The sequence below is a fragment of the Crassostrea angulata genome, chromosome 10 (genome assembly GCF_025612915.1).
Source record: "Crassostrea angulata isolate pt1a10 chromosome 10, ASM2561291v2, whole genome shotgun sequence".
In the NCBI taxonomy this organism is placed as follows: Eukaryota; Metazoa; Mollusca; class Bivalvia; order Ostreida; family Ostreidae; genus Magallana; species Magallana angulata.
The window spans coordinates 51,140,875-51,168,609 of record NC_069120.1 but is presented as its reverse complement, the minus strand read 5'-3'; the positions used below and the strand labels follow the sequence as shown (position 1 = coordinate 51,168,609).

Here is a 27,735-nt window from a genome sequence, read left to right as displayed (position 1 = left end):
TGTAGAAGATTAAACTGTAGACTGTGGCCTAGTTTTAAAAAAAGAAGATTAAACTATGTCTGTGGACTAAATTTAAAAAAGATAAAACTGTGTGTGCGGACTGCTTCAGATATTGGCGGGGAGAATTCTGGTCCTTTACAAAACACGCCTATTAACTCGGCGACTGTTGTACTCTCCAGTACTGTATCCTAATATCCGTGGCATCTTAGTGGTGCCAGAATCCTCATTCAGTGGTTGGATAATGGATGAGCAAAAAATGGTTAGCAAAAGAACGATTTTAAGGATGTGGGGAAACAGGAACAAGGAATTCAAAACTGTTCAAGACTTGCTTGTCTTTGAGAGGGGAAAAGAAAAAGGTTTTCTTTCAAATGAAAATTTCAAAAGGAACAGTAAATTAAAGAATATCATTTCTGTTCCAATATGGTTTTGTACATGTTTTATTGGAGAAATGTGAATTTTAGTGAAAGGACTATACATGGTTTGGGTCTAAATGGCCCCCTTAAATGAACATTGTCATTTTACTGTTTTTTGTTGTTTTCTTTGTACAGATATACATTTGAAGTTTTTTCACAACTTTAATTTAAATTAAAGTGCCCACAATTTAAAAATATGACATCATAAAGTTTGCATTTTCAGCAAATAAACGGCTTATTTTGAAGCAATTTTTTTTAAAAAGAAAACATTGAGGGATTGATTGAACAACCAAAATATTATTACCAAAGATGTATCTATCCAGGCAGTACTTATAGGTGACAAAAAGTTTGTTCTTGTTCAAATCATCGCTCTGTATTTCCCATTCGAAAAACGATTAGAAAAATGTCAAATTTTGATTGAATTATAAAAATTATGTCACTTCTGGCGTAATTATAATATACTGCAATTGAGTGCAAATAAATGAAATAAATGGGCCAAAATATATTTTATATCAACTTTTCTGAATAATAACACAACAATCTAATCTACCTGAAACACTTCAAAAAGTTGCGAATTATGTGGCCAAGTTTGACTTATATTATCTATAGCTCTTGTTTGTATTAATCAAGGGAAAAGACAATGTATGTATACTCTCTCTGATTTCTTGATGAATGACAAAAGCACAAGAAGTGGTTGAAAATCTTGGATAAAATATATGTATGATCAAAGCAATAAATCAGTATTCAAACTCCAAGTTTTATATGTTTCTGATGTCTACTTTAAAAAAAAACCAAACAAACCACTTGATCATTTTCAACCTGTGGAGAAAGCATACTGCAGTAGCTGTTACAGAACATTTAGCTATAATTTAGTTTAACGAAGGACCATGTCCTCTTATTAGGGGTACAATGGAGAAATACTTTTATAGGGTGAGGTGTCACAAATGTTCATTCTTCCTGGACCAGTGGGCTGACATTGACAATCCGTTTGCATTAGAATTAGAACAAAATTAGTTTGACCCACTGGCCTCTGTTGTGCCGTCATTTCCATAGCATCATTCATCTTTTTGGGAGCCACTGAGCCAACTAGTTAAAACTTGACACAGTTGCCAGGGAAATATCAAACAATTCTACAGATGATTGGTTTTTAACCCCCCCCCCCTTACCTTTTATTAATACTATCCTTACCTTTTATTAATACTATTACATGTAATTTTCATGTAAAGCTTTAGAGATGAAAAGCATGCTTCCTAAAAAGGTTTACATTAATTCTAGAGTTGAAACAAGCCATATTGAACAGACAAGGAACTGGTTTTCACAAGGGTATTTGTTAAACATCAGTAAATCACGACGCATGTTGACATCTATCCTTAAGGTAAAACTTTATTAGTTTTATCTCAACAAAACACATTTTCTCTTAATTGATTATCTTTTAGATAAAATATGACATGGATTTAAGAGACATTAATAAATTACATGCGTTTAATCATAACAAGATTGCGATAATGGATTTAGAATTTCAAAACCGCTATCATGATCGAGAATTAGAGAATAGTTTTAATCCAGATCTGGACATAGGGTTTTTTGTCATATGTTTAGATGAAATGACAAACGATCCAAATATTCGAGGGAAAATAAATACACTTTCACACTGGGCATCTTTGGAGGAAATCATTCCATAGAAACAGTTTTCCCACAAGCCTATTTACTGTACATGGGGCGGCACGGTCTTGAAAGCACTGGTCACCAAAGATTTGACCATAAAACAGAGCTAAATGGAACCAGTAGTTATTGCACATGCGTTGTAACAACCATAATTATTATAAAATCCACTCACAATGTTGGATCAGTCAAAATGAAATTAATTAAAAGTCACGGTTTACTTTCCGAGCCGGGCTCGTGGAATTCCGTACACCGTGAAATCCGGCAATGACAAGTCTGTGGACGAGCGACGCATGCTTTTAGACGCTTCCTGATAACAACTGGCGCTGGATGGCACGTTCTCTTTGGCGTCACTTTCCACTTCCGGTTGTTCCACCACTAACACGTTATTGATGAGCTGTTCGTTGACTCTGGTCCGCCATGTTGACCATCTCTGGATTTCTGTCTCACTTTTTAAGTCAGCGTCCTCCACCTCACAGTAGATGTGGCTGGAGACGGACGAGGGAGCGCCCGTTTCACTGTTCACACTGTGGACGCTGTACTTTTCGCAGTCTGTCAGCCACTGACGCACGTACCTGTCGTTGTTGTCCACGAACACCACTGCGGGCTTCATCCAACCGGAGTCTGGAAGTCCGGGTGGGTACTGCTTCATCATCTGCAAGGTTAAATCAACAGGGTCAGTGCTATATATTGAAATAAACCAATATTTAGCTACAGTTCTACAGAAGTCTACACATACCATGACCGGTTTTGTGGTTTCGTGTCGTACTATCCAGTACGACCTAAGTATAGGGAACATCACCAAATGGATGGCACTAGTTCTTTTCCTACCTCTAGCCCAACACACTGGCCACAGACTTTACCCTACCTCTTACACGGCTCAGCATACCTTACTGTTTCCCTGCCCCTTAATTTGACCAGAGTCAATACAGGCGGAATATACAAGTAGATTTATTATTACGTAGCGTTCAAACATTACGACGACGTTATATCACTCCGCCATTGTATGTATTGACGGCACTATTGACCGTAACCTTTTGACCTGTGATTTAAACTTGCACAGAGAGGGCCGCGACCCGGTGTCCTCTCCTCTATAGACTCAGTCACGCTCGTTATAAAGTACTTTATAAAGGGGATAAAAATGGACGCTAACTCCACAGTTCTTACACAAGGCAAATAGCAGGTATATACAATGATGTAACCCTGTCTAACGCCATACTTGACCCGTAATAGCCCCACCCGCTGTTCTGTGGCGCAGATTTGTATTGTTGCGTGTCAAAAATCCATAAAATCAATGTATTTAACCAAATATAAAGCTGGTCAAAGTTCAAAGGACTGTTTTGAACATATTGTTAAGAATTTATCGTGTTCCACATTTGTATTTGGCCAATACGATAAATTCAAACATTAGATTTATGATTTACATACATAATAAGTCTGTGTCTAGTTCCAAAAAATATTGTACTCCAAAAACGCTAAGTTCATGCACTAATCCAGTTAGTAAACGTTTGCACGATTTTCTTTTTGAGGTATAAGTAAAAGTCATATTACAATAGACACTCAAATTAGGCGAAGGAAATTAGAAATACTTATATATACGCATTAATAAATTCAGTAGACTTCAGCCACTAAGATCTGCTTATAAAGGTCAATTAAGAATTAAGCGACATATTGTGACGTCTTATTCCTATTTTATTCTGTTCAGTTGGGTGGAGTTCCAGGAAACGTTTTCATGAACAATTCTGGCATTAATCACCATTAATTCAAACTTCCTTTGTCTATACGCTTCATTCTGTCTGACGCGTTCCATGATTATAATATACGTTTTCAATGATTACTTTTGTATTCACAAAAAAGTTGTTTCCCAATTAAATAAATCATCAAACTTGTGACAGCGCAAAAATTAAATGTATCGTTATGTCTTATATTTAGTTTCGATAAACAAAAATGTTTCATACATTAATTAGACGAACTTTCTTTTGACGATATTTATGCTGTTTAAAAATCAATTAATCTAGAATTAATTCTCGGTGTTGCTTCTATAGTGATCAAGCCTATTTTTGTTATTTTGCACCTTCAAAGATTTTTGTCTGTTCCTTCAACTAAAATATCAGCAACAAAAATATGAGCACATACTTACTGTAAAGTCCCTGATGCGATGTTTCTGAATTTGTAAACTTAAGGTTCTCACAGTACAATTTTGGTCTGTTGAAAGCAATCCCTTTTTCCTTTGACTTACAGTACATGCGACACGCGCCGTTTTTTCAATCCTCTCTATATTTCAGATAACAGCAATAATCTGCCCATTCAACCGTGATCGGTGACAGAACATCCTCTGATCACCCGTCACTTACTGTCAGATCACAAATCAATAATTAATCTACTTCGACGCATAATTAAAATTGGGTGTGTCTCACCTGTTTGCTGAAAAACGAATTTTTCCTCAGAATATTTTTCATGTTAAATAACCGAGTTTGATGCTGAATTGTTTGCGGAGATATGATGATGTATTGTATATTGTCTGATCGAGGGCTTAATCTGTAGATATCACCCTGGTCAAACAGTCATTGTTCGGCATAATCTGTTGACTTTGTTATAAGTACTGGACAAAGGCTTCCCCCGGCCAGGTGCGCGCTTATCTCTGATGTAATCATGATTGATGGGTTTTGTTTTGATTGATTTCACGTCAAGGTAACCCGGATGGTCAAACTAATCAACAGGGATACCCCGGGTACCGGGCCCATTGTCAGAGTCGGCGGAATTATCAAACACTAATCGTCAATGTTGACATTATTAGATATGAATGGCTTGTTAGTCTGCATAATGTTTTCATATTACGCGATGTTCGCACAATAAAATAAAATAAAATAAATTTTAATGAAATTCAATTTAACTAAGAGAGAGAGAGAGAGAGAGAGAGAGAGAGAGAGAGAGAGCTACCTACCTTCGCCTGTTGCACTCCCACTAAAAAGTAACTTTTGAAAGATAAAACTAGATCGAGGAATATATAGGGTGTAGACAGAATTCCCACCCCACGGAATTATAAAATATCCCAGACAAGTTGATAGGACGGTGATTGTCTATTAAATTATCTACTCATCTGGCGCGTCCTCCAATATAAATTGCGTACAGTTAATTACGACGTGCTATCATAAATATTTCAGATATTCTTCGTTGTGTTGTCATGACACGATAAACACAATATGCAGATTAGGTCATTTGTTTTACAGCATTAATTAGCATAGAATTTCTTTCTTCCTCTATTCTTTGTTTAGTTGGCGACATAAGACAAACGCCCTTGCCCGATGATATGTTGAACTTCACCTTTCCATCACAGTTGACTTCGAACGCGCCAGTAAGCTTGGCGAGTTAAATTTTATAGATAATTTCACATAAAAGTTTTCATCTAAGACACTGTCATGTTAATACCTGAACTAATTTACACAAAGAATTGTCGGTCATAGGATCACACTTATTCTTTTTAATGGAATACACGAATACTGTGATAATAATTAATACGGTTGATGATAACGTCTTATGAAAAAGCTGGAGAAGGGTTAACGAAACAAAGTTGAAAAACAAAAATCATTTTTGATATTCATTTGAACAAAAAATTGAAATGGATTACAGTAATACAAGTGTATTTACTAAATTAGTAAACATGTTTTCTAGCTAATTCTCACAGGACAGTTTAATCAAAGAAACAATCTACCGTACTAACGCACAAATTGGAACGAATAACTCTTTTCATTAAATAAAAAAGAGAAAACCATCCAGCTTGCAAACTGAAAGGTACATGTATGTCGATTTTGGCCATTTCACGCCAGTCTTGGAAAACAACTTTAATTAAAAAAGAATTGTTCATACGTCAAATTAACGAAAGGCCCCACAAGTCACATCGCTTACCAGAGCGACATTCTTTTTTTTACCCAAGTATGTTGCTACAAGTACCGGTAGCTCTCCTTTATGAACGGTATATTCAAAACATATAAACATATCTACAGTCAGTACAATAGTAGGTCAAAATTTCAAGTAAAAAGTAGCATTTGTTAAAACTATAAAAATGAAAAAAAATCAAGTAAATGATTCTTCTGACTCTTCACTCTAGCTTGCCCTCATATTATTGTTAATTTTGCAAAATAAGCCATCACATTTTTCAAAAGGATATGTTCTACACACAGGTTTGTAAATTATAATCCTTAACGTATCAAAACGCATAAATAAACTCATATGAGTAATGAACAAGCTTCATCCAATATTTTATGTGATTCCTTTTCAAATTGTGTCTGGTTCTGATAAGGTACATGTATTACGGTTCTCAAGCTTCAACTTTTCTAAACTAACATTAATCAAGCTTTTATAATATTTAAAAAAATAATAATGCATGTTTTCCTTCATATTTTTTAAATTATTCTGCCATTTTCCCATATCCAACTAAATGTTTTGATTTTACTGAAATACTGTATACATGGAAATATTCGCCCCGTTTTATTTCCGCCCCTTTCGCCCTCCTTGTCATTGGGCGAACTTTAAACTGGACAAATTCAAAACAATTCTTATATGAATTTCTTAACAATATGTCATATTCCAACTGTCAAGACAGGACGAAACCTTTGCAAGTGTAGACGGGCCAAAAAAAAGGTTGGACTAAAATAACTCTGTTTATACAGCAGTATTTTGTATACGCATAAAATGACCAGTTTGACAATTTATGGCACATGAGCGAACTTTGGCCAGTATAACTGCTGGTGCACACGTAGCATCAGAGGCGTAGCTTCTATTGTTGCAATGAGGCAACTGCCTCACTAGAATTTCTTTTGACCATCAATGGGATTTTCCCTCCCACATAGTGGAAATTCCTTCTTTTGTAAATTTAAGAATTAAACAATTCTAATAAATAAAAATGTTGATAATAAACTTTTATTTCAATGTGATTCGGATGAAAATTTATCAGTTCGGGCTCTTGATCCAATAAAATCTTCGAGTTGTTTATGAAAGAACTATATATGATAAGAGTTAAATATGGCCCCCATAATTCACCATTTTTAAAGTGTTTCGGGTACAATAAAATGTTATGTTATAATTTAGAAGAGTTAATATAAAACATATCTTTTTACATATTTGTTTGATTTATTTGAACTCACTTGCAGTATATGACGCCAGAAGTGACACTATTTCTATAATTCAATCAAAATTAGTCGAAAATTGACATTTACGAATGGGAAATATAGAGCGCATGCTTGAACCAGGACACATTTTTTGTCACTTATTACACTTGGCTTGATACATCTCTGATTAAAATATTTTGTTGGTTCAAGCATGCGCTCTATGTTTCCTGAAAGAAAAACTGCTTGAAAACAAGCTTTTATTATGCTAAAATGCAAACATAGGTAATCATAGATTACTAAGCTCACCGAGACGGAGCATCACCCTTATGAGACATCACCTTCATAAGACCACCTTTATCATTTTATATGAAAATCATACTTTGTGATCTTGGATATTCATGGATTCTGTTTTGACAAAATATCGTATATCATCTGATAATTTTTTGTTATGATATTCATATGTTAATCAATACAATGATATAAAATTAAATATTGCATCATGTCATATTTATAATATATATCATATAATACAATTAAATACCGTAACAAACAATAATGAGATATGATATTGTAATGTATGATATGACATTGTATTGTGTTATACCTTATTGTATTTGATCACATAATACAATATCATAAAATATAATACAATATATTACATTGTTATACTTTCATGTTAAATACTGAAATCTGATTGGTTAAGACGCAGTTAATAATATTTTCTATTACCCTCAGCGTTAGCAACGCACTGAGCAACGGGTAACATTAAAAAATGTTACATGCGCGAAAATTATGCGCGTACGGTTCGCTGTAGAATTCACGTTATTCCTATATAAAAGCAGTAAAATTTTCTTAAAATTAAGACATTCAGTATAACAAAATAAATAGTGCTTGTTTGGGAGGATAACAGTTGAAATTGACACCCCTCGAAAACCATTGTCAACCTCCGCTTCGCGTCGGTTGACAATGGTTTTCTCGGGGTGTCAATTTCAACTGTTACCCTCCCAAACAGGCACTATTTATATAATATCATATTACATAATACATCATCACATTGAAACATGATATTATATTGTATAATATAGTATGATATTGTATCATATGACACTGAAACATATTTGATACATAATATGATATTATATCATATAATACAATATAATTTGATTCCAACATTGTATCTTGTCAAATGATACAATATTATGTGATAAAGTAAAATATTATAAAATACATTATTATATTATACATATTGTATCATATGACACAATAATATATATTACAATATCATATAATACAATTTCATAGATATAATTCTATATTACAGAAACCAATATCATATTATACAATATTGTCTGATACAATATTATAGAATATACAATATTGTATCATAGGATACAATATAATATTTTGCAATATCTTATGTAATTGTATCATGTGATAAAATAATAAATTAAAAATACAATATAATATTATACAATATTGTATCATAATATACAATACTATACATCACAATATCATATCATAAAATATCAAAAAAATTGATACAATATCATATTGTATCATATAACTTTTTATAATATAACATATGATATCATATTGTATATCAAACAATATTGTTTCATATCATACAATACTATATCATAGGAATCATGTTATATCATTTATCAACAAACACATCTATCTATCGAGCAGGTTTGAGTGAGGTAGGAGATTTCTTTAGCATCCTTGATAATGGAGATCAGGCTCTACATCCGAAGCAACCTCTGCGTTTAATTTATAATAAAGTTAAATCAACTATGCAAGCTATCATCTATAAAACATGTGACCTGTTCCAAAAAACTAAACCTCATCCAGCATCCGAAACCTATGGCTCAGATTCAGCATTCAAGCCCATCAGGTGCATTGGTATCATAAGATGCATCATCCATGCAAGTTTGGTGAAGTTTGGACCAGTAATAACTAAGATATCATCATCAGAGGGCACTAGCAATTAAAACCTTAACTTCCTCCAGCATCCGCAACCTATGGCTCAGATTCAGCATCCATGCCTGTCAGGTGCATCTGTATCATAAGACACACCATCCATTCAAGTTTGGTGAAGTAAGGACCTGTAATAACTAAGATTTATTTTTTAGCATCCTTGATAATGGAGATCAAGCTCTGCATCTGAAGCTACCTCTGCGATTCATTCATATTACAGTTTAATCAACTATGCAAGTTTGAAATAGTACTATCATCTCTTAAACATGTGACCTGTTCCAAAAAACTTAACTTCATCCAGCATCCGAAACCTATGGCTCAGACTCAGCATTCAAGCCTGTCAGGTGCATCAGTATCATAAGACGCACCATCCATGGAAGTCTGGTGAAGTAAGGACAAGTAATAACTAAGATATCATCATCAGAGGGCACCTGCAACAAAAACTTTAACCAGCTCTAAAAACCTTAACCTCTTCCAGCATCCGAAATCTATGGCTCAGATTCAGCATTCAAGCTTGTCAGGTGCATCAGTATCATAAGACACATCATCCATACAAGTTTGGTGAAGTTAGGACCAGCAGTAACTAAGATATAATCATCAGAGGGCACCTGCAACAAAAACTTAAATCAGCTCTAAAAACCTTAACATCTTCCAGCATCCGAAACCTATGGCTCAGATTCAGCATTCAAGCTTGTCAGGTGCATCAGTATCATAAGACGCATCATCCATACAAGTTTGGTGAAGTTAGGACCAGTAGTAACTTAGATATTGCTATCAATGGGCACCTGCAACAAAAACTTTAACCTGCTCCAAAAACCTTAACCTCCTCCAGCATCCGAAACCTATAGCTCAGATTCAGCACTTAAGCCTGTCTGGTGCATCAGTATCATAAGACACACCATCCATGCAAGTTTGGTGAAGTACGGACCAGCAGTAACTCAGATATTGCTATCAAAGGGCACCTGCAACAAAAACTTTAACCTGGTCCAACAACCTTAACCTCCTCCAGCATCTGAAATTTAGGACCCAGATTCAGCATCCAAGTCTTTCAAGTCCATAAGTAGGTCCAAATGCATCATCCATGCAAGTTTGGTAAAGATAGGACAAGTAATAGCTTAGATACAGGACCTGCAACAAAAACTTTAACCAGGTCCGGACGCCGACGCCACCGCCGACGCCGACGCCGAGGGTATAGCATAAGCTCCCCCTGACTTCGTCTCGGTGAGCTAAAAATGGCGGGAAACGGTTGTCTTTACAATGCCGTATTTCTAAATTGTGGGCACTTGAATCAAAATGAACATAAAGTTTAAACATCACATATATATCTGTACAAAAAAACAAAGAATTACAGTAAAAAACGATATTCCTTTTAGGGGGCCATTTTAGGCCCATACCATATATAGTCTTTTGCAAACTCCGAATCAGCCCATTAACATTTTGAAGTAAAGGACGATTAAATTCATCTAAAATATGTTAAAAGTTTTATTTTATTAAATACTGTCGTATACACATTTTTGAATTATAAAGAATTCAAAAATTGAGTACACTACAATCATGTTCTCAATTTTTGAATTTCTTGTAATTCAAAAATTTGTTTACGACAGTTGACAATATTCTCACAGAATTTGCAAACTCCAAATAACGCCAAATCGGCCCATTAAAATTTTGAAGTAAAACAACGATTAAAATAAAAATGTTCATTCGTCTAAAATATGTTAGAAGTTTTATAATTCAAAAATTTGTATACGACAATACTGTGAATAGATGCTGGTCTGAAATGTAAAATAATAAAACTTCGTTCCGGACAATGGGTTTTTTCACATTTTAAAACTCCCAAATTCATTTTTCGTAGGGGGGCTTCGCCCTCTGAACCTCCCACCAGGGCTCATCCCTGGACCCGCTGGGGGCCTCCTTTATCCTATATGATGCGCTAACCATACCAAAAGATAATTTCTCACACCAAAATTTGAAAGGACAATAACTCAACTTTCTTTTCAATTTGATAGGTAAATGTGCCTAGTTGAATTTTCCCCGTAAATTAAACATCATATATTTACACCACTCAGTATTTTCTCCTCTACATGTATTACTTAAGCAAACTGACATGACTAAAATCTACAGCCAGTTTATCGATCAGTCGAAATCTTCTGTGACCTAAAAAAAAAAAAAAACTACACGAAATGTACATGATTATGTCAGACTTAAATTCCCATAAAAGAAGAAAAATGATAAATAATATCCATATACATGTATGCATAGTTCCTAAACTAAAAGTAAAACAAAGGTTTTGAATCTTAACTATGAAAATACACTTTATTAAAATTGACTTAACAACAAAATGAGAGTACAGCCTATGTAAGATTTACAAACTCACTGTCATTAAGATATATACAGGCACTATGTTAATGAGATAAATCTAAATCATAACAAATGATGACAAATTAACATACTTTTAAAAGCATGTAACAATTTTATGAAAGGAATTCTGTCTTGACAACAATCTTGAATTGATTCCGAAACTTCGCAAGTCATCACAGTAACAGATAAAATAAAATGTAGATAAGTTTTTTTTTCCCGAGAGATACAATCAAAACATCAACATATCAAAAAATAAATAAACACAATAATACCGATATTGCCATGTAAAATACTATTACATGTAAGATCCAGTGTTGAAATGTTTATCAGTAAAACTGCTATTTTCGGGTTATTGTGGTAGTACCGGTACATGAAATTCAATAAAAAAAATCAGGGAATATAATTAATACAAATGTATATCGGAACTGTATTTATACAATGTCTATGAAATAAAAGAAACATAATAAAAATTTGAATATTTTTAAGCTTCCTTTTGCATCCTTTTAATGTCTTTAAGGAATGACCCCCCCCCCCCCCCCCCCACAAAAACATAAGAAATACAGTATAAAATATAAAACAAAAGTACCATCTGTAAAAGTAACCATGTAAAAACAAGGCACTGACTTTGGTATTCAGTGGTAGATATTTAGATGTGAATAGAATGGGGGTGCTGGAATGGCTGGTGTTATGTACAAGCTATCACAGGATTGTCAGATTTAGGGTATATATTACTTCACTTCAATAAATTAAAAATAAATCATGTAATAAATACATGTAATCATAGAATCAAGGTTATAAACTAGATGAAAAAATCCTTAATCCTACATTTTGTTCATAAGAAGAGATTGTTATGACAGTAATGTTTATTCTGGCTGACTTAGCCTCCTTTTTGAATATTCCCGACCACCTCGTGTAGAACTTTGAGGAACAGATCTCTCTGGACCTGGTTTCCAATGAATCGAGTAAGTGCCTCGATAGAAGAGCTCCCCACCAGTTCCTGCACAGCCTTCACTACCTTTGCCTTGTCTTGATCATTGAGATTTTTTAACACTTTGATCATTGCTGTGTACTCATCTGAACACATATATCCTACAAAGGAGCCGGCTACTCCCCCAATCATGGCCCCTGGGGGTCCTAGTAAAACCCCTCCCACTGCGGTCCCTCCAGCAGCCCAGGCCATCTGCTTGAAGATCCCCTTTGCACTTTTCTTGAGTTCATCATTAGTTTCAAGGATGGTCATTAACTGGTTGTAGTAGGGAATGAAAGCCATTCCCAAGACACCAGCCATTTTTTTTCTCTTTATCCTTTACTGCTGCAAGACAAACAGAATCAAAATAATTATTTTCATATGATAGCAAGATAGATTCAGCATTCTCACAGTCTTAAGTTTGACTCTTAACTGTAACCTACAGATTCATGAGGAATTTTTTTGGCAGCATCCCAGCATGCCTTCTAACTCCCTAGTGCTATGCCAAAAGGGCTGACATTTAAGTCATAATTCATGGTTCAGTGAGGTTTGCAGACAAGTTTTGAGTAAAGCACAAGCTTAAGTGAGAGTCAAGAGAGCTTTTACACACCTCCATTGCTTCATATTCTGTTGAGAAACATAAACAAAGCAAAAGAAATTTTGTGTATGACACAACAGTAATCTCATGCTATATTTCAAGTGATAAAGTTAACGATGGATGAAGCATCTGTGTTACATGTAATAGGTACAGGTACTCACTTTTTCAATGTAAACTGTGATCCCATAGTTTTTAAAATTCTTTAATGGATTTAATAAGATAAAGGGAGGTTACACACAATGTCCATGCTTAACTGTCATATAGATTAAATTTAATATTGCATATGGTAGGTATATATGTAGTATACGTATTGATGAATTAAAAAATGTCTTATTAGAACTACAGTTGTGTACTTCCTGCTAGCTCTGCTTGCTTTAACAGTCACACCATTATAAAACATATCAAAATATTGATGGAAGGGAGGCAAGAACTTTACACTGGTTAATGTTTGGCATGAATTGACAGTAATTAGATGGAAGGTGGGAAAAGTTGTAAATATGAGAAACAAACAATCAGATATAAATTAAAGTTTATACTTGTAAAGGCATCTAAAATCGATTTAAAAACTTTTTTTTCTTTCTTTTTATTCATTTTCAATACAAATACATCTATACCACCCATTCACACCACACCACTAACACACAAGTTGGGAAAGTAAATATAAAAATTATACATGATAAGGTCTTACTACATATTATGCCAAATCAAAGAGGCATGCCCATCTTGACAATTTCTTTTTGGTAAAATTCTATTTTCCAACATTGGTTTCTCTAAAGAATAGTAATTTTGTAAATATTTCACAATATTCTCAAATGCAATATTAGCAGTTTTTCTGGATTTACTAAAAAAAATGTCTCTTAACTAACATGATGATTAAGTTTATAGCTATGTATTTCTTTTCTGGAAAACCAAAAATAACACTTTTGGCATCGAATACAATTCTTTCACCAGACTTTCTAAAAATCCAATCAGACATTAACAACCATATCTGAGAAATAAAAGAAGATATGTGTAATTGTTTCTGGTTCTAAAAAAACATATTGAACATAGAGGGGAATTTTTAATTTTACATGTGTAGTACATATTGTATTTTGTTAGTACCTAATATCCTGTGGATAATTCTATAGTTAAACCATATCAATCCTGGCTTTTGTAGCAGATCTAGGGTTTGAATGGTATCGGGTGCATTCGCCCTATCCACATGTTCGCCTTAGTCCGTTCGCTCTAGGTCTCTTCGCTCTAATTATCGTTCGCCCAAATAATCGTTCGCCTTGAACCCCGTTCGCTCCTTCTTTAGAAATAAACAATATTATAAGTTATTTCATTTACTTTTAACTTAAAACTTTTTAACTTTTATTAATTATTCGCATATAATTACAATATGTTTTTCCTTCATCAAAAATGACGTAATTGGTATACGTTAATTGTAAGATTTTATTGCCGTACATTGTCGATAACCGTCTTCTTGTTTTTATAATGATTCGCTTGGTGTTTTTAATCAATTAAAGAATTTGAGACTTTAATTGGCTCATTCAGAAGCTTAGCAGATGACTATCACCTATTCTATCTTTAAAGAATTTATACATAACACAATCCTTTAATCTCTAAATGAGATATATACGGAAATGGAACATGTATAACTGTATCAAACTACATGAACTGTTAACCATGGTGATTATTATGTAGAAGTAGAAAGGGCGGTATTGTTTTCATTATCCCCGATAATTATTCAAAATGTTTAAATTGACAAGAATACACAAAAATATATAAATTAATTAATCCTATATAAAATTAAGGCGAACAGACACAGTGCGAACGGCGTCAAGAGCGAACGGACCTAGGGCGAACGAAAACTAGAGCGAACGGTGTCAAGGGCGAAAGCGTTTTAGAGCGAAATAACAGCCAATCGGTTTGAATAAACCTAAAAATTGATTTAAAAATGTTTAAATATGGGTACTTATAAAGTTGTACCCCCCCCCCCCCCATTTTAGTTTTTAAAAAATTAAAGGCTTGTAAATACAAAGAAGTGAAAATTAAAAAGTGTTTGGAGATATGGTTAATTTGACAAAAGAATGAGTTAGGAAAATGAAAGTAGAAGCAAAACAAGAATCACTGGGCACCAGAATCCATCGCTTTAGCTGATTCACTCCAGGCTTTCAGGACCCGAATCAGCTCCTTACCATTTAACAGAAAAAGACCGATTTCCTGAATCTTCTAGATTTTAACGAAGCCTCCATGAGCATGATTTAACAATCAGTTTTGGATGGGGCGAAAATGCCTACATGTAACATTAAAAATAGGTCTTTCGGAGAAGATCCGTCTAGAACCATGTATTTTATGATGATTTACAAAAACTTACAAGTAAAAAAACAACGTCTCTGTAAGCTACATGTACTTCTGCAATCTGATGAAACTCTGGATTTTTCATCTATTATAATTATTGAAGTAAAATCGGAAATTACCTTACGTACATAAAATTAAAAGTATCCAAACCATACAGGAAAAACCCGACAATGACTTGGTGTATTGAACGTTTGTTTGAATATAACGCACAAGCGATGGTTCTATCATATTCACATTAACGCTTGTATTTCCGAAAATGGCATCCGGTAGCCATGTGGATGTCAATGAAAGGCGACTTCGTCCGATTTACGATTGTTTGGACAATGGGAACAATAAAAAAGCGATCCAAGAAGCAGAGAAAGCACTGAAGAAACACAAAGACTTCCAATGTGCCAAAGTTTTGAAAGCGCTGGCTCTACTACGGCTTGGTCGTCATGATGAGAGCTCAGTTATCCTAGACGAAATCCACTCGCAACATCCAACCGACGAAGCTACATTGCAGGTTGTATTTTAGTAAAGCTTACTTGCGATTTTTTGCATTAGAAAAAAAAATGTATACACATTACATATAAGAATGGAGTTCAAAATCAGTAATATACTGAATATAGGGGAGACAATTTATTTGTGACCGTCAGACACTCACAGATCTTACCAATAAAGCGGGAGATAACTCAGTGGGTAGAGCACCTGACTAGAGATTAAGGGGGCCCGGATTCTAAATTAGTCTAGTCACTCAATATTTCTTCTATTCCATTACATTTGATGCCGGGCAAATTGGACCCCTGGAACTGACAGGTTAACTCGTGCCTGGGGAAAGAGCCTGGGTAAACTTTGATGGTTTGACGGTCAGACTGGATCGAATGCTGTTGCCAGATAGTTGGGTAGAGAATCTAACCAGAGATTCAGGGCCGGAGTTCTGGTTTGAATTCTGGTGGGTCGGTTGTGTCCTGTTGTCTATCATTAATTCTCTAAATCAGTTACACATTGATCATCTCAAAACATCAGGTTGCATGGGTACAGAACACTTGTTGGATCAAGTAATTGGAACCCCCCCCCCCCTTTCCAAAAAAAAAAAGGGGGGGGTGGATATTGAAGATCTTAATACTGTAGATGTATCTCAAAAGCTAATTTTAGATGAGAGATAAAATATGAATAAAATTACTGCCACATTATTTGTTTAGCAATTGTAGGCATTATACAGGCACCCAATTGAATGTGATCTGGCAAATTATAGCCTAATGTTTTCAAAGTATTTTTATATTTCCGAAAGTTTGGCTCAAAGCAAATGACATGTGTAAATAGAAAGAAAGCATAAAACAATAAAAAAAATGACATAAAAACATAAAAAAAATATGATATCATTTGTTTATTGTGTTGAAATGTTTTAGAAATTTAGTAATCTCTGTTTAAAGTAGAAGGTAGATACAGACTTGCCATAAGCAGTAAACAATTTTTTTTTATTAAATCATCCTTTATCCAAATTCTTATGCACAATATTTTATATCACATTCAACATGAAATTTGTGCATGTCTTACCAAATATTGAATATGGTAGTCACCAAATTACACATGTGCAAACATTTCTATAGCCTGTATTAGGTCATGGTTTTTTATCACATTTTGATGAATTTTTGTACGAAAATACACATACCTGTCAAAGAAGTATCACTTGAAATTGATACAAGGGGGAAATTCAAAGATTTCCTTGTTGACAATTCATCTAGTATTTTTACCCAGAGAAATTATAATTAACAGAACAAATTTCTTACTGAGATGTATAATAGGAAATATTTACATCTTTTCTCCATTCGGAAGTAATCAGGACACTTTGAATAAATTTTTCATGTTAATGTTATTATCTGGATTTTTTTCATGTTGTTTGCAATGTAATATCCCCGTAGCAGGATTTTCTCTAAAAATTGAAGTAGAAGGAGGAAACAAAAAAAAGTAGAAGGGGGTCGGGGGGTCTTGCTTATAGCTAGCTTGTGTTGGAAATGCAATTATAATAGCCGGGTACCAGTAATTATATCATAGGCGGGGGAATTCCCAGCCTCCCGGGTCTTAGAGAAAACCCTGTCGTAGTATTTCTATTTTTTGTTGTATTTTGAAATCTGAAGCAGTAGAAGGGGGATTTCAAAACAGAAAAACTAGACTTTTTCCTTTCTAGTGAATGAGAATAAGGTATAAAGGTATTTATGATTATTAGAATATTAAACAAAAAGTGGTGGAAGCAGAAACTTGGGACAAAGTATAGTTACAAAAAGTGTTAAGAAATATTTTCAATATAGTGTACTTTCTCCTGTAAAGAATTCATTTTCACACTACACTTACGAGAGAATTATTTATATTAGACACTGGGGTCGGGCTTGTGAGTTCTCATGCAGATTGGTCTTACCTTTTTTTGCATTATTTATTGATATTATAAATGTCATAGTACATGTATATCATTGCTCTGAACCTTTCTTCTGTCATCTTTTATGTTAATTGTCCAAAAATAGGCAGGCTGATAAATTGGGTTAAAAAATCAATATAATATAAATGCAGTCTTCGTTCATTTTTGTATTTCCTAAACACCTGACCAATGAAATATATCAAAGTTGTTCCCTTATTGGAAAAAGGGGTGATACAATTATTTGCATTTTATTGATAATTCATCCTGCTTCCTTCATCCTTACTGAGTGAATTATGTAAATTTTTGTTTTGTAGGCGATGGCAATTTGCTACCGAGAAGTCTACAAACTGGAAGCCATAGCAGACTTGTATGAAAATGCCCGAAAAAATTGTCCAGACAATGAAGATATTCTATCTGCCTTGTTCATGGCTTATGTCCGCCTAGGCGATTACAAAAAGCAGCAGCAGACGGCCATGTTGCTTCATCGACTGCAGCCCAATAAAAATCCGTGCTACTTCTGGGCGGTAATGAGCATTGTTATGCAGAGTCAGAGCAGTGATGATGAGAAGCTAGCCAAAGGAATGTTCCTCCCTCTAGCAGAGAGGATGGTCAAGAAATATGTAGATGAGAAGAAAATCAATGCGGAGGAAGAAGTGCAGATGTACTTGATCATTCTGAATCTTATGGGAAAGTGGAAGGAGGCATATGAAGTAGTAACTGGACCTCTCGGAGAAAAATTAACAAGCGAGACTTTCTACAAGGAAAGGAAAGCAGCAGAGTTATTCTCAAAAATGAACAACTGGCCAGAAGCAAATGCAAAGTTCAAGTTTTTACTCAAAGAAAATCCAGATCATTGGCAGTATTGGAAAGACTATATTAGTTCTTGTATAAAAATAGCAAAATCGAATTGGCAGCCACAGGATGATGGAAATAACTGTGAAACTGATTATACCATTGACATGGCCTCTCTATTCATGGATCAAACCATCATTGTGTGTTCAGGAGACAGATTACTGAGAGGCCCATATCTAGCTCAACTGGAACTAATTAAGGCTCTTAGAGAAACTGGTGATTTGTCTGTGAAAAACCTAGGATCTCCCTTAACACTTCTTCAAGATTACTTCAAACTTTTTGGTGACAAAAATTGTTGTTATGAAGACATGAAACTGTTTACAAATCTTATATCAAAACCACAACAGAAGGATTTGATCGACTCCTTCACAAAAACCTTGGAACTGCACAATTCTGATGGCAGTATTTTTTTTGCACCTGATGTTAAAGCTATGCAACGTCACTTGACTGTCTTGCAGTTGGCAAGGTACCTTGGGATCCAAGATTCCATGTCTGTAGAAGAAAAGATCTCTCTAGCTAGGGAGTGCATTCAAAGGTACCAACATGGATTAGAGTTTGGCAAAGATCTCCTCATCACCGATATTCAGCTCTCTGACAATTTTATGCTAATGGCTGCTCATCTGTTGGAAGAGGCATGGGAGGAAACAGAAAGTCAACAGCACCTTGTGGAAGCTATTGTTCATCTTCAGAAAGGCTCCAAAAACTGCCCAGCCAACTTCCAGTTCAAGGTGATGCTTATCCACTTGTTTTCTGTACTAGGTGCTTATGGACCTTGCCAACAATTGTATGATAGTCTGGAAGTGAAGCATATCATGAATGATACTCTGGGCTACATCATTTCCAACCACATGGTAAGACTGGGTCACTTTGCTGCTGCTGGTGCAAACTATGGAAGCATGCTGAAATTCTTTGCAGTGAACCACAAAGAGACTGCAGAGTATCTTATTGCTGCATACAAATATGGATCCTTTAATAAGATTTTTGAGTTTGTACGATTCAGAGAAAAGTTGCAGAATTCCCTTCAATATGCCTGTGCAAAAGTGGAGAGCATGCTTCTGGACCTAATGTTGGAAACCTCTCACCATCAGAGTGTGGAACAAATGGTGACTCACATGGAGATAGATCCCTCAGAAGATGGGGCACCTGCTGTGGAGTTTGGGAAACTCTGTGATAATCGCGACCTGAGAATTCTAGAGGCTTGGGAAAAAGAAACCTATGACACGAAGGCAGCGAGTGATTTCTCATTCCAAGAGGAGAAAGCGTGGTTGAGGATCAGAAGTTTGACTTTAAGAATTCTTGCTTGTGCTGTTAGTCTAGGTCAACAAGTTTCAAATTCAAAGGCCTTGAGAAATGGGGTTGGGTCAGAGAAAAAAGCTTTAAATGAAATTCTAGAGTCGCTAGGAAAGGAACTTTCTGAACATATTCAAGAATATGAAAAGAAATTTAATGTTGCCTACAAGTATTCCCTACGTGGCCCAAGTCCAACACGGATAGCAAAGTACCTTTCAGATGGACATCATCAAGTCATATGCTCAATGATTGAAACAATTTTACACCTGTTCAAAATGCAATCAGAAGATTTAGAGGGTTCAGAGAATGAGAAACAGGAATCACCTTCTCAGAAAGTCCCAGAAATCCTAGCGGGACTGTTGGTTAAATACAAAGGGAGCCTGCTGTTAGAGACTGATGGGAAGAAATCCATTAACGCTGCTGTCATTGAAAACCTCTCTCTACTGGCAGAGACCATGTCACATTCAGCCATCTTGACTGGGGTCTGCCACAGAATCCTTAAACCACTCAAAACCTCCTGGAACAAAAGATGTCGTAAGATGAAGGCAGAAACCCCTCCGCCCCAGCCAGCCGTCTTCTCGAACTTCACAAAGCTCATTGCGAGTTTTGATGCCTGTGCCAAAGATATGCATGTGGCCACACGTGATCTTGATCCTGTGCTGTTATCTATTAACCTCAGCAGTCTTAGTTTAGACGAGTCAGAAGAAAGTGACTCTTTGCAAGATGCAATGATTCAGACTGATGTGCTGAAGAACATTGAGAGTAGTTATCAGACTACATCTCGAGAAGTGTGTGAACTTATTCATAACAAATTACAATATTTCAATAGTTTAAAACTGTAAATTACTGGACATTATTTTACTGTAAATGGTTCAATCAAGTTTGCATAAAAATCATGTAAATCCTATTAAACCGGCTTCCTAATTTCTGAAATTTGATTCCGTATGGCATATTTCTCCTGCTTTCTTCATGGTTTGAATTTGATCAATGAAAATTTACTTTTTCTTTGTTTAGTATATTTCCATAAGTGCAGAGCAAGTATTTTATTAGGGGGGGGGGGGGGGTAAAACAAGAAAATCGAAGAATTTGGCAGGCAAGGAAAAAAAAATTGTTTTCAAACTGGTACATCATAGATATGCTCATGATTTATTTTGATTTTTTTTTTAAAAGAAAAATGGAAAAATTTATTCAGAATATGATAACAATTAGCACACGAGAATGAGCAGAAGTTTGTGTGTATGCCAAATTTATCAGGATTTGTAGCATGCCTAATTTTCTTGACTATATAGGCTTGCTAAAGTGATCAAAACCGAGAAAGACCTTATTGTAGATTTGATAACGTACTAAACAGTGTTTACATTAAGCTTTTTCATTATTAATCATATTAAAATCAAGGTGCTCTTAACATAATTTTTTGTCAGGCTGCTTCGATTAAATCGAGCCTATCAAAGTTGCAGATATTAATGTTATAAAACATGACATCTTGTCAAGACAGTAAAATTATTTCATATTTAAGTAAAATTTGAAAAAAATATAAATGTTTACTCTGAATTCAATTTCAACTCATAAATATTGAATACACACCCTCAGTTAAACGGCTCAAGAGGTACATTTATTAATAACGTCACAAATACATGTGTATATTGATATATTGCCAGAGATATATAGAAAATAAGCGGGAAAATTATGTAAGTAAGTAAGTAAATGATTTATTATAGTGACATGTGTTTTATAAACAAATAAAGATACATGTATATGATATAATACCTTAATGAATAAACACCCGGCCCATCGGACCTATATGTCACTTTATAAACATGAATATACAAATAATGAGTTTACGCATTGTTATTATGTGTCTGCACATAAAAGCTGAATATACAAATTTTGCCGTTTGTCTAGGAAAGTTAGAGAAGAGAAAGCCAGTGCAGTCTGAGTCTGACATGTTTAATGATCGATTATTAAAGCCATGAACACGTGAATAAGGAGAGGGTTTTGAGTCTTAAGTTTTAAAGTTAAAATCAACTCGCATAATTTTAAGGTATTTGATTTCTCACAAAATGTAGGATCTATGTAATTTTTATAATAAGAACTTAAAAAGCATTATAATCTTTAGCACAAAATGCATTCATCTGCTTTTTGGCTCGTATTACAAAAGGTACTACATCTCCCTTGAAGTGGAATGCCTAACTATTTACCACTCTCTACTGGTAGATGGTTATTTGAGACTCGAAATGAAACACTCTTTTTAAAGACGCCCAAGTACTTATCACATACGTTTACCTAACAATTAAAAATGAAAATCTGATACACGTGACTGGCTCTTGGAAAATAATTAATAATATTAATAAATAATAAATATCTTCGGACCTAGCTGCTGGATAAATTGGTCCTTTAAACTTTGTTGGACAGCATCAATAATCCGCTTCACATCTTCCAAATGTGTTAGAAAATCGTATTAGAAAATCTGCAAGTATCAAAATGATTGGCATAAACTTAATTCATAGGCTCAGTGTGACAATTTATAAAATTTATTGTAAAATTAAAATACAGTTATCTTATTGTAAATTTTGAATTTACTTAGTAGGTGTAAGTGTAATTCAAAAATGCGCAGCAGGATGAATTAGATTTCTATCGGCTCAGTCTCATATTGTGTATGATCGGGATAAAAATTGTCGCAAGCGTAAAAGAAAGGACACAAAGCATTTGCTTTTAACAAAAATTATTTAAAATGAAAAGATTTTTTGCAGTACATGAAAAATCAACTCGCAGACAGAAGGACAAACTTGTGTACATCAGCCATTTAAAAACATTGAAAATGTTTAGAATGCAAATAAACATAATGCCATTTATTTTACAAATACACTTTATTTTTAAGAAAATAATTTTTTAAATAATCATTTTTTAAATAATCATAATTTTTGTTCAACCGCATGATTTCTCGATGTGGGCGCCGTTTAATATATTTTTGAGGTATTTTCTGATATAAAATAATTTGTGATTAAAAAAATTATATTTTTTGATACTAGTATCAGAAAATAATTTTTTGATATCGGAAATTCTAATACTTAATATAAAACATTTTTGTTAACAGAATAATCCACTTACTAATAAAAAAAAATCATTTAATGATCGAAAAAAAAAATCATTTTAATGTTTAAATTTTGTCGCCATCCTTATTCTTAGGATCGCACAATATTCACAGCGAATCCCGAAGAAAGCATTGCTAATCATTGAAGATATTGACGAACTTGCATGCGAAAATAAAATCAGCATACAGATCGGAGCAGAGCTGAAAACAAGCCCATTCAAAGGCTTTTCAATGTATAATAGAGCTGTATAGAGAGCATTTTTATATTATTTAGGTTTAGAATATGAAATGAAATCATGAAAATTTGGAAAACGTAATAAAAACCATTTGGAGTTTGTTATTCTTTACATGCATCCACAGGTTTGAAATATAATTTCTGACGAGACAACAAAGGTTGCAACAAAGGGAACATTTAGAGAGTCGATCGTAATTTTATGTAAGTCTTATTTTCTGACATCAAAAACCGATTTTCTGATATCAATAATTCGATTTTTAGATTTCTGATATCAAGAACTAAAATTTTTGATATCAATAAATCAACTTAAAGTTCTTGATATCAAAAATAGCTTTCCTAATATCAGAAAATCATTTTTTGACATCAAAATTTCGAATTTGATAAAATAAAATAAAATAATCATCTGATATAAAGAAATCGATTTTTGATATCTGTATTTTCTGCATACAGAAAAAACCCTTATCATTTATATCAGAAGTTCAAATTATTGATATCAAAAATTCATTTTTGATATCAGACAACATCTCAAAACAGCACCCCATACTCTCAATTGAAAGCGGCGTTGCGTAGAAAGAGTGTGTGGAAGATGTTCACAATTATAACATATGGTGGCTGGACAGGTAACAATTTTTTAACTGTTTTGCCCAGTATGGACTCATTTTCCGACGAAAGGAAGACGCCAGGACTCTTTAACCATGCTTGACGGAGTACAACTCTTTATATTCTTTGCATTTTTACGGGTATAATGTTGCATTTTACGCCGATTACAAACATTTTTCTGCATTAACAGGTGAAAAAAAAAGAGAACATGTACAAATATGATTGGTGTTAAGTAACTTTATCTATATTTAGAATATGTAAATGTCATTGTTTGCTAAAATATAGGACTTAAACGACCACATTGAAGAGAATGGCAAAACTGTTTCGGCTAGATGTTCATTAATAATTGTCGCTGCCTTTAACATGGTAACCATCTATTTCAGCAAAGAAAAGTTTCTCAATACGATTTACTTCAAAATCGGATGTGAATTTTTCACCCTAATTTTTAAAGAAAGGAACAAACAATAATGTCAAAAAAAAAACCAACTTATGAATCCGTTTATTTTACCTTGTCTTTTGTCCTTAACTATATCCAACATGTATTCCTATCTGTACTATAATCCAAAATACAGTTCTCCAAAACCTAAATCTGTTCGATTGTTAGATAAATGAGCTTATAACTTTAAAGCTAATTATTTTTAAAGCAGGTCTAATATCCAAGTTGTTATAAGTACTTACATCACTAAACTTGCAATTGTTTGGATGATCGATACTTGAGTCATAGGGTCTGGATACATGCGTCCTTTTATGTACATATCTACCACTTATCTTTACCAAAATTAGAAGAATGATGCATCCTGCAATGCAGGCTTATGTCAGAGTTGAATGCTGAATCTTAGCCAAAGAGGTAAACTTTTGAACGTGTTCAATTATACCGGTTCAGTCTTGATTAAACTTGGATGGATCGTGCTCACTGTAGTATTACTGTCTTAAAAAAGCCATGTATGATGAGTTTTAAGAGTTTAAATGCTGAAGGAGATGAAAATAGGTGAAAATGTTGATTTTGGAGTATGCACATTAAAAGTTTTTGGAGCAGTTACTCACAAACTATTACCGAAAAAAACTAGCTCTAACGAACAACATGGATGATTAAACTAAGTACAGTTCAGTTCAGGAAGTACGGATTTAGTTTCTGATACATACAATGTATACAGAGACTGATTCCAATTATTTATATGCTGGTTTTGAAGCTATTAAATCTGCATGCTATAAAGTAAGTTTTTAAAGCAGCTAAAAGTAGAAGGAAGCAAATACTCGTCCTAATCCATTCAGACGTGCATGGGTAATCTAACTACTATTCACTGTAATGTGTATTAAAGTGGTACTTCAAATACAGATCTTGGTCTCCTGTATTCAGACAGATTAAAGATTTTGTAGTAGGTAAAAACAGGTTTTAATAAAATACTTGTCATGACCAATCAAGACTTCCTTTGTTCATGTAATTATGGACATGTAAATTAATGATAGCATTAGATACCTTCATACTTTAATATATTTAATAATAATAATAATAATAATAATAATAATAATAATAATGATAATAATATATCATAATTATGATAAAATATTCAGTCATATCTTTTAACCTTTATTTATATGAATCAAACTAATATGATGTTAATTAAAAATAGCAAATTTACTACTAATTGAATAATTTAAAACGATGTATTATGGAGTATTAAAAATTATATGTTTAATTTATTGAATTTTTGTATATATAAAATCAAGATATAATACAGTTTTAATAAGTTGAATTCTATTTTTTCCCCCCAATATCATATAGAACACTATCAATATTAATAAGAATTAATTTGATGTTTTCATTTCACAAAATACACCTTTTAATCTATGCATTATGGTATATTTAGATGTTCTGAAAATAAATTCATAAAATAAAGTTTAACAATCTGAATTCTCCAGAATTATTTTTATTAAAACACGCATTTTAAAAAGAACAATGTACAAAAAGTAATTGCTTCACTTATGTTTAAACATTTCTTACCCTATTAAAAGCGTTAAGTACATGTACATAAATAAAGCACAAATTAGTCGTTAGTAAATTTCTGCACTTTCTTCGACAAATTCGAATTTTACAAAATAGCTCTGCAAAATTAACAAAATAGCTCTGCAAAATTAACACCACATACACCAATCCTAAGTATGCTTCAGAAATTGACAAAGAAACCGATACACACAATTTTAAACCAAATTCAACTCTTCGAACAAATGGGGTATAACTTTCCCAATTTTGATCATCAACTGATCTTTCAACCAACATCCAAGTACCTGAAGGAGTTCCTTTAACGCGACAGGACTTGGTATTTCATAACAAAGTTGCTGATTTTAACGCGATTTAGTATACTAGTATCAAGGTTTATTGACTTAATTACAAACTCTTTTTGTATGATTCATCACAAAATCAAACTAATACAACCAAACAGTTGGGGACTTAATAAATCTAATTAAATCATCAAAAGTGAGCTTTACGTTTAAAATTGTATAACACAACAAGCGAGACAATCAAATTGTTATACAACATGAAAAACATTTGTAACACCAATCCTGTAATTACTCAGCTACAAAACAATTAAAGTGTCATATATACAATCAAAACATCTAAAAAAAAACCTATATATATTTTCCATCTACACTCTATAACAAAGCAATACCTTATTATAAAACCGACAAAATGTCTTCACATAACTAAATATAATCAACACAAATTCATCTTTCATAGATGATAACTATATAAACACGGTATTCATACAAATATCATAAACATGTATTTCACAGTATTAACACAAATATATAATCCTAACAAGAAACACAATTTTCCTCCCAAATCCAACACACCATCACATTGATAAATTGTTTTTTTTAAAAAGATTTTTAGACCCGATAACAAGTTAAATACACAGAATTCATATCAAGATCATTTTATTTATTCAACTAAGTGTAACAAGAAACACAGACTTGCCTCAAAAACCAACATTGGATTATCATTGATGAAACGCTTTTCAACATCCGTGAATTTTGAAAAGAAATTATGTATACAAATATTCACACTATTAACAAGGTCATTACCACTCAGTCTATAACTTGGATATTTACCCTATTAAGAAACACAGTTTTCGCATTCATCCAATACCTGCTGAGCGATGTCAACGGCTTTCTCCGCCTGTTCACGTGTAAAGGAATCCCCAGGTAAACGTCCACCTGTTGGGTACCTCATCGCGGTGTGTTGTCCGGTGATTTCGGTGGAGAACCTTGTGGCTAGGTCAGACAACGATGTTCCTGACAATGATGAATGAGCAGACGACAGGGATGACAGGTCGTGAGATGTCTGGTAGTCTGAAGCAACGTTAGCATCCATGCTGTACAAGGCAGCTTTCAGTGCTTTTTCACATGACTGAAAAAGACACACGTTAAAAGCTCTTAAAATGAATAGAAATGTACATGGTTGAATGTAGTTGATGAAACCATTTATACTTTCCTGTCTAGTTATGTTGACATCAAGTAAATTAAACAAAACAAGTTCTTGTGTATTCAGTGAATTAGTCGAGAGTGAGCCGGAGAAAACGAAGTTCAAAGGCTTTATAACACAAGATTAAGCCTTAATTATGAATAACACTCAAGATTCATTGTTTTCGGTTCTTTGTTCCATCGGGAACATTTGAAATATATTTTGCTTATACAAGTTTTATATTGGTAAAACAGTAATTTTAATTCTATTTTAAAAGTACACATAATGAATACATGTACAATCAATAAAATGAAAGCTTTTCATGTTATTGACTGGTTATTTAGTTTAAATATCCGAAATTAATAAACAAGTATGAGCCTTGATAA

General features: G+C 33.7%; 3 protein-coding genes and 1 pseudogene across 9 annotated transcripts in view; 1 reads left to right on the top strand and 3 right to left on the bottom strand.

The window, feature by feature from the left end:
- Window positions 1-1,770: 1,770 nt before the first annotated feature.
- LOC128166749 (uncharacterized) lies at window positions 1,771-3,078 on the bottom strand (annotated as a pseudogene).
- Window positions 3,079-11,454: 8,376 nt separating this feature from the next.
- Window positions 11,455-15,627, bottom strand: LOC128166349 (uncharacterized). Of its 7 annotated transcripts, none has more exons than XM_052831456.1 (2): window positions 15,555-15,627; window positions 11,455-12,830 (listed from the first exon to the last, which is right to left on the bottom strand). In XM_052831456.1, exon 2 carries the CDS (start codon window positions 12,804-12,806, stop codon window positions 12,396-12,398), a length of 411 nt encoding a protein of 136 aa, XP_052687416.1. In that variant the 5' UTR covers window positions 12,807-12,830; window positions 15,555-15,627; the 3' UTR covers window positions 11,455-12,395. The 7 variants fall into 7 exon arrangements, with proteins under 7 accessions (XP_052687416.1, XP_052687418.1, XP_052687414.1 ...); XM_052831458.1 differs by having other exon boundaries at window positions 15,546-15,590; XM_052831454.1 differs by having other exon boundaries at window positions 15,443-15,582.
- A 32-nt stretch (window positions 15,628-15,659) lies between these two features.
- Window positions 15,660-20,884, top strand: LOC128166348 (N-alpha-acetyltransferase 25, NatB auxiliary subunit-like). Its single transcript, XM_052831453.1, has 2 exons — window positions 15,660-15,928; window positions 18,133-20,884. Exons 1-2 carry the CDS (start codon window positions 15,683-15,685, stop codon window positions 20,800-20,802), a joined length of 2,916 nt encoding a protein of 971 aa, XP_052687413.1. The 5' UTR covers window positions 15,660-15,682; the 3' UTR covers window positions 20,803-20,884.
- Window positions 20,885-26,511: 5,627 nt separating this feature from the next.
- The window catches only part of LOC128166033 (sacsin-like), a 47,318-nt gene continuing 46,094 nt past the window's right edge, over window positions 26,512-27,735 (bottom strand). Inside the window, exon 9 of the mRNA XM_052830946.1 lies at window positions 26,512-27,295. Within this exon, the coding sequence (XP_052686906.1) occupies window positions 27,002-27,295 (294 nt within the window). The 3' untranslated portion in view covers window positions 26,512-27,001. The remainder of the gene's footprint in view (window positions 27,296-27,735) is intronic.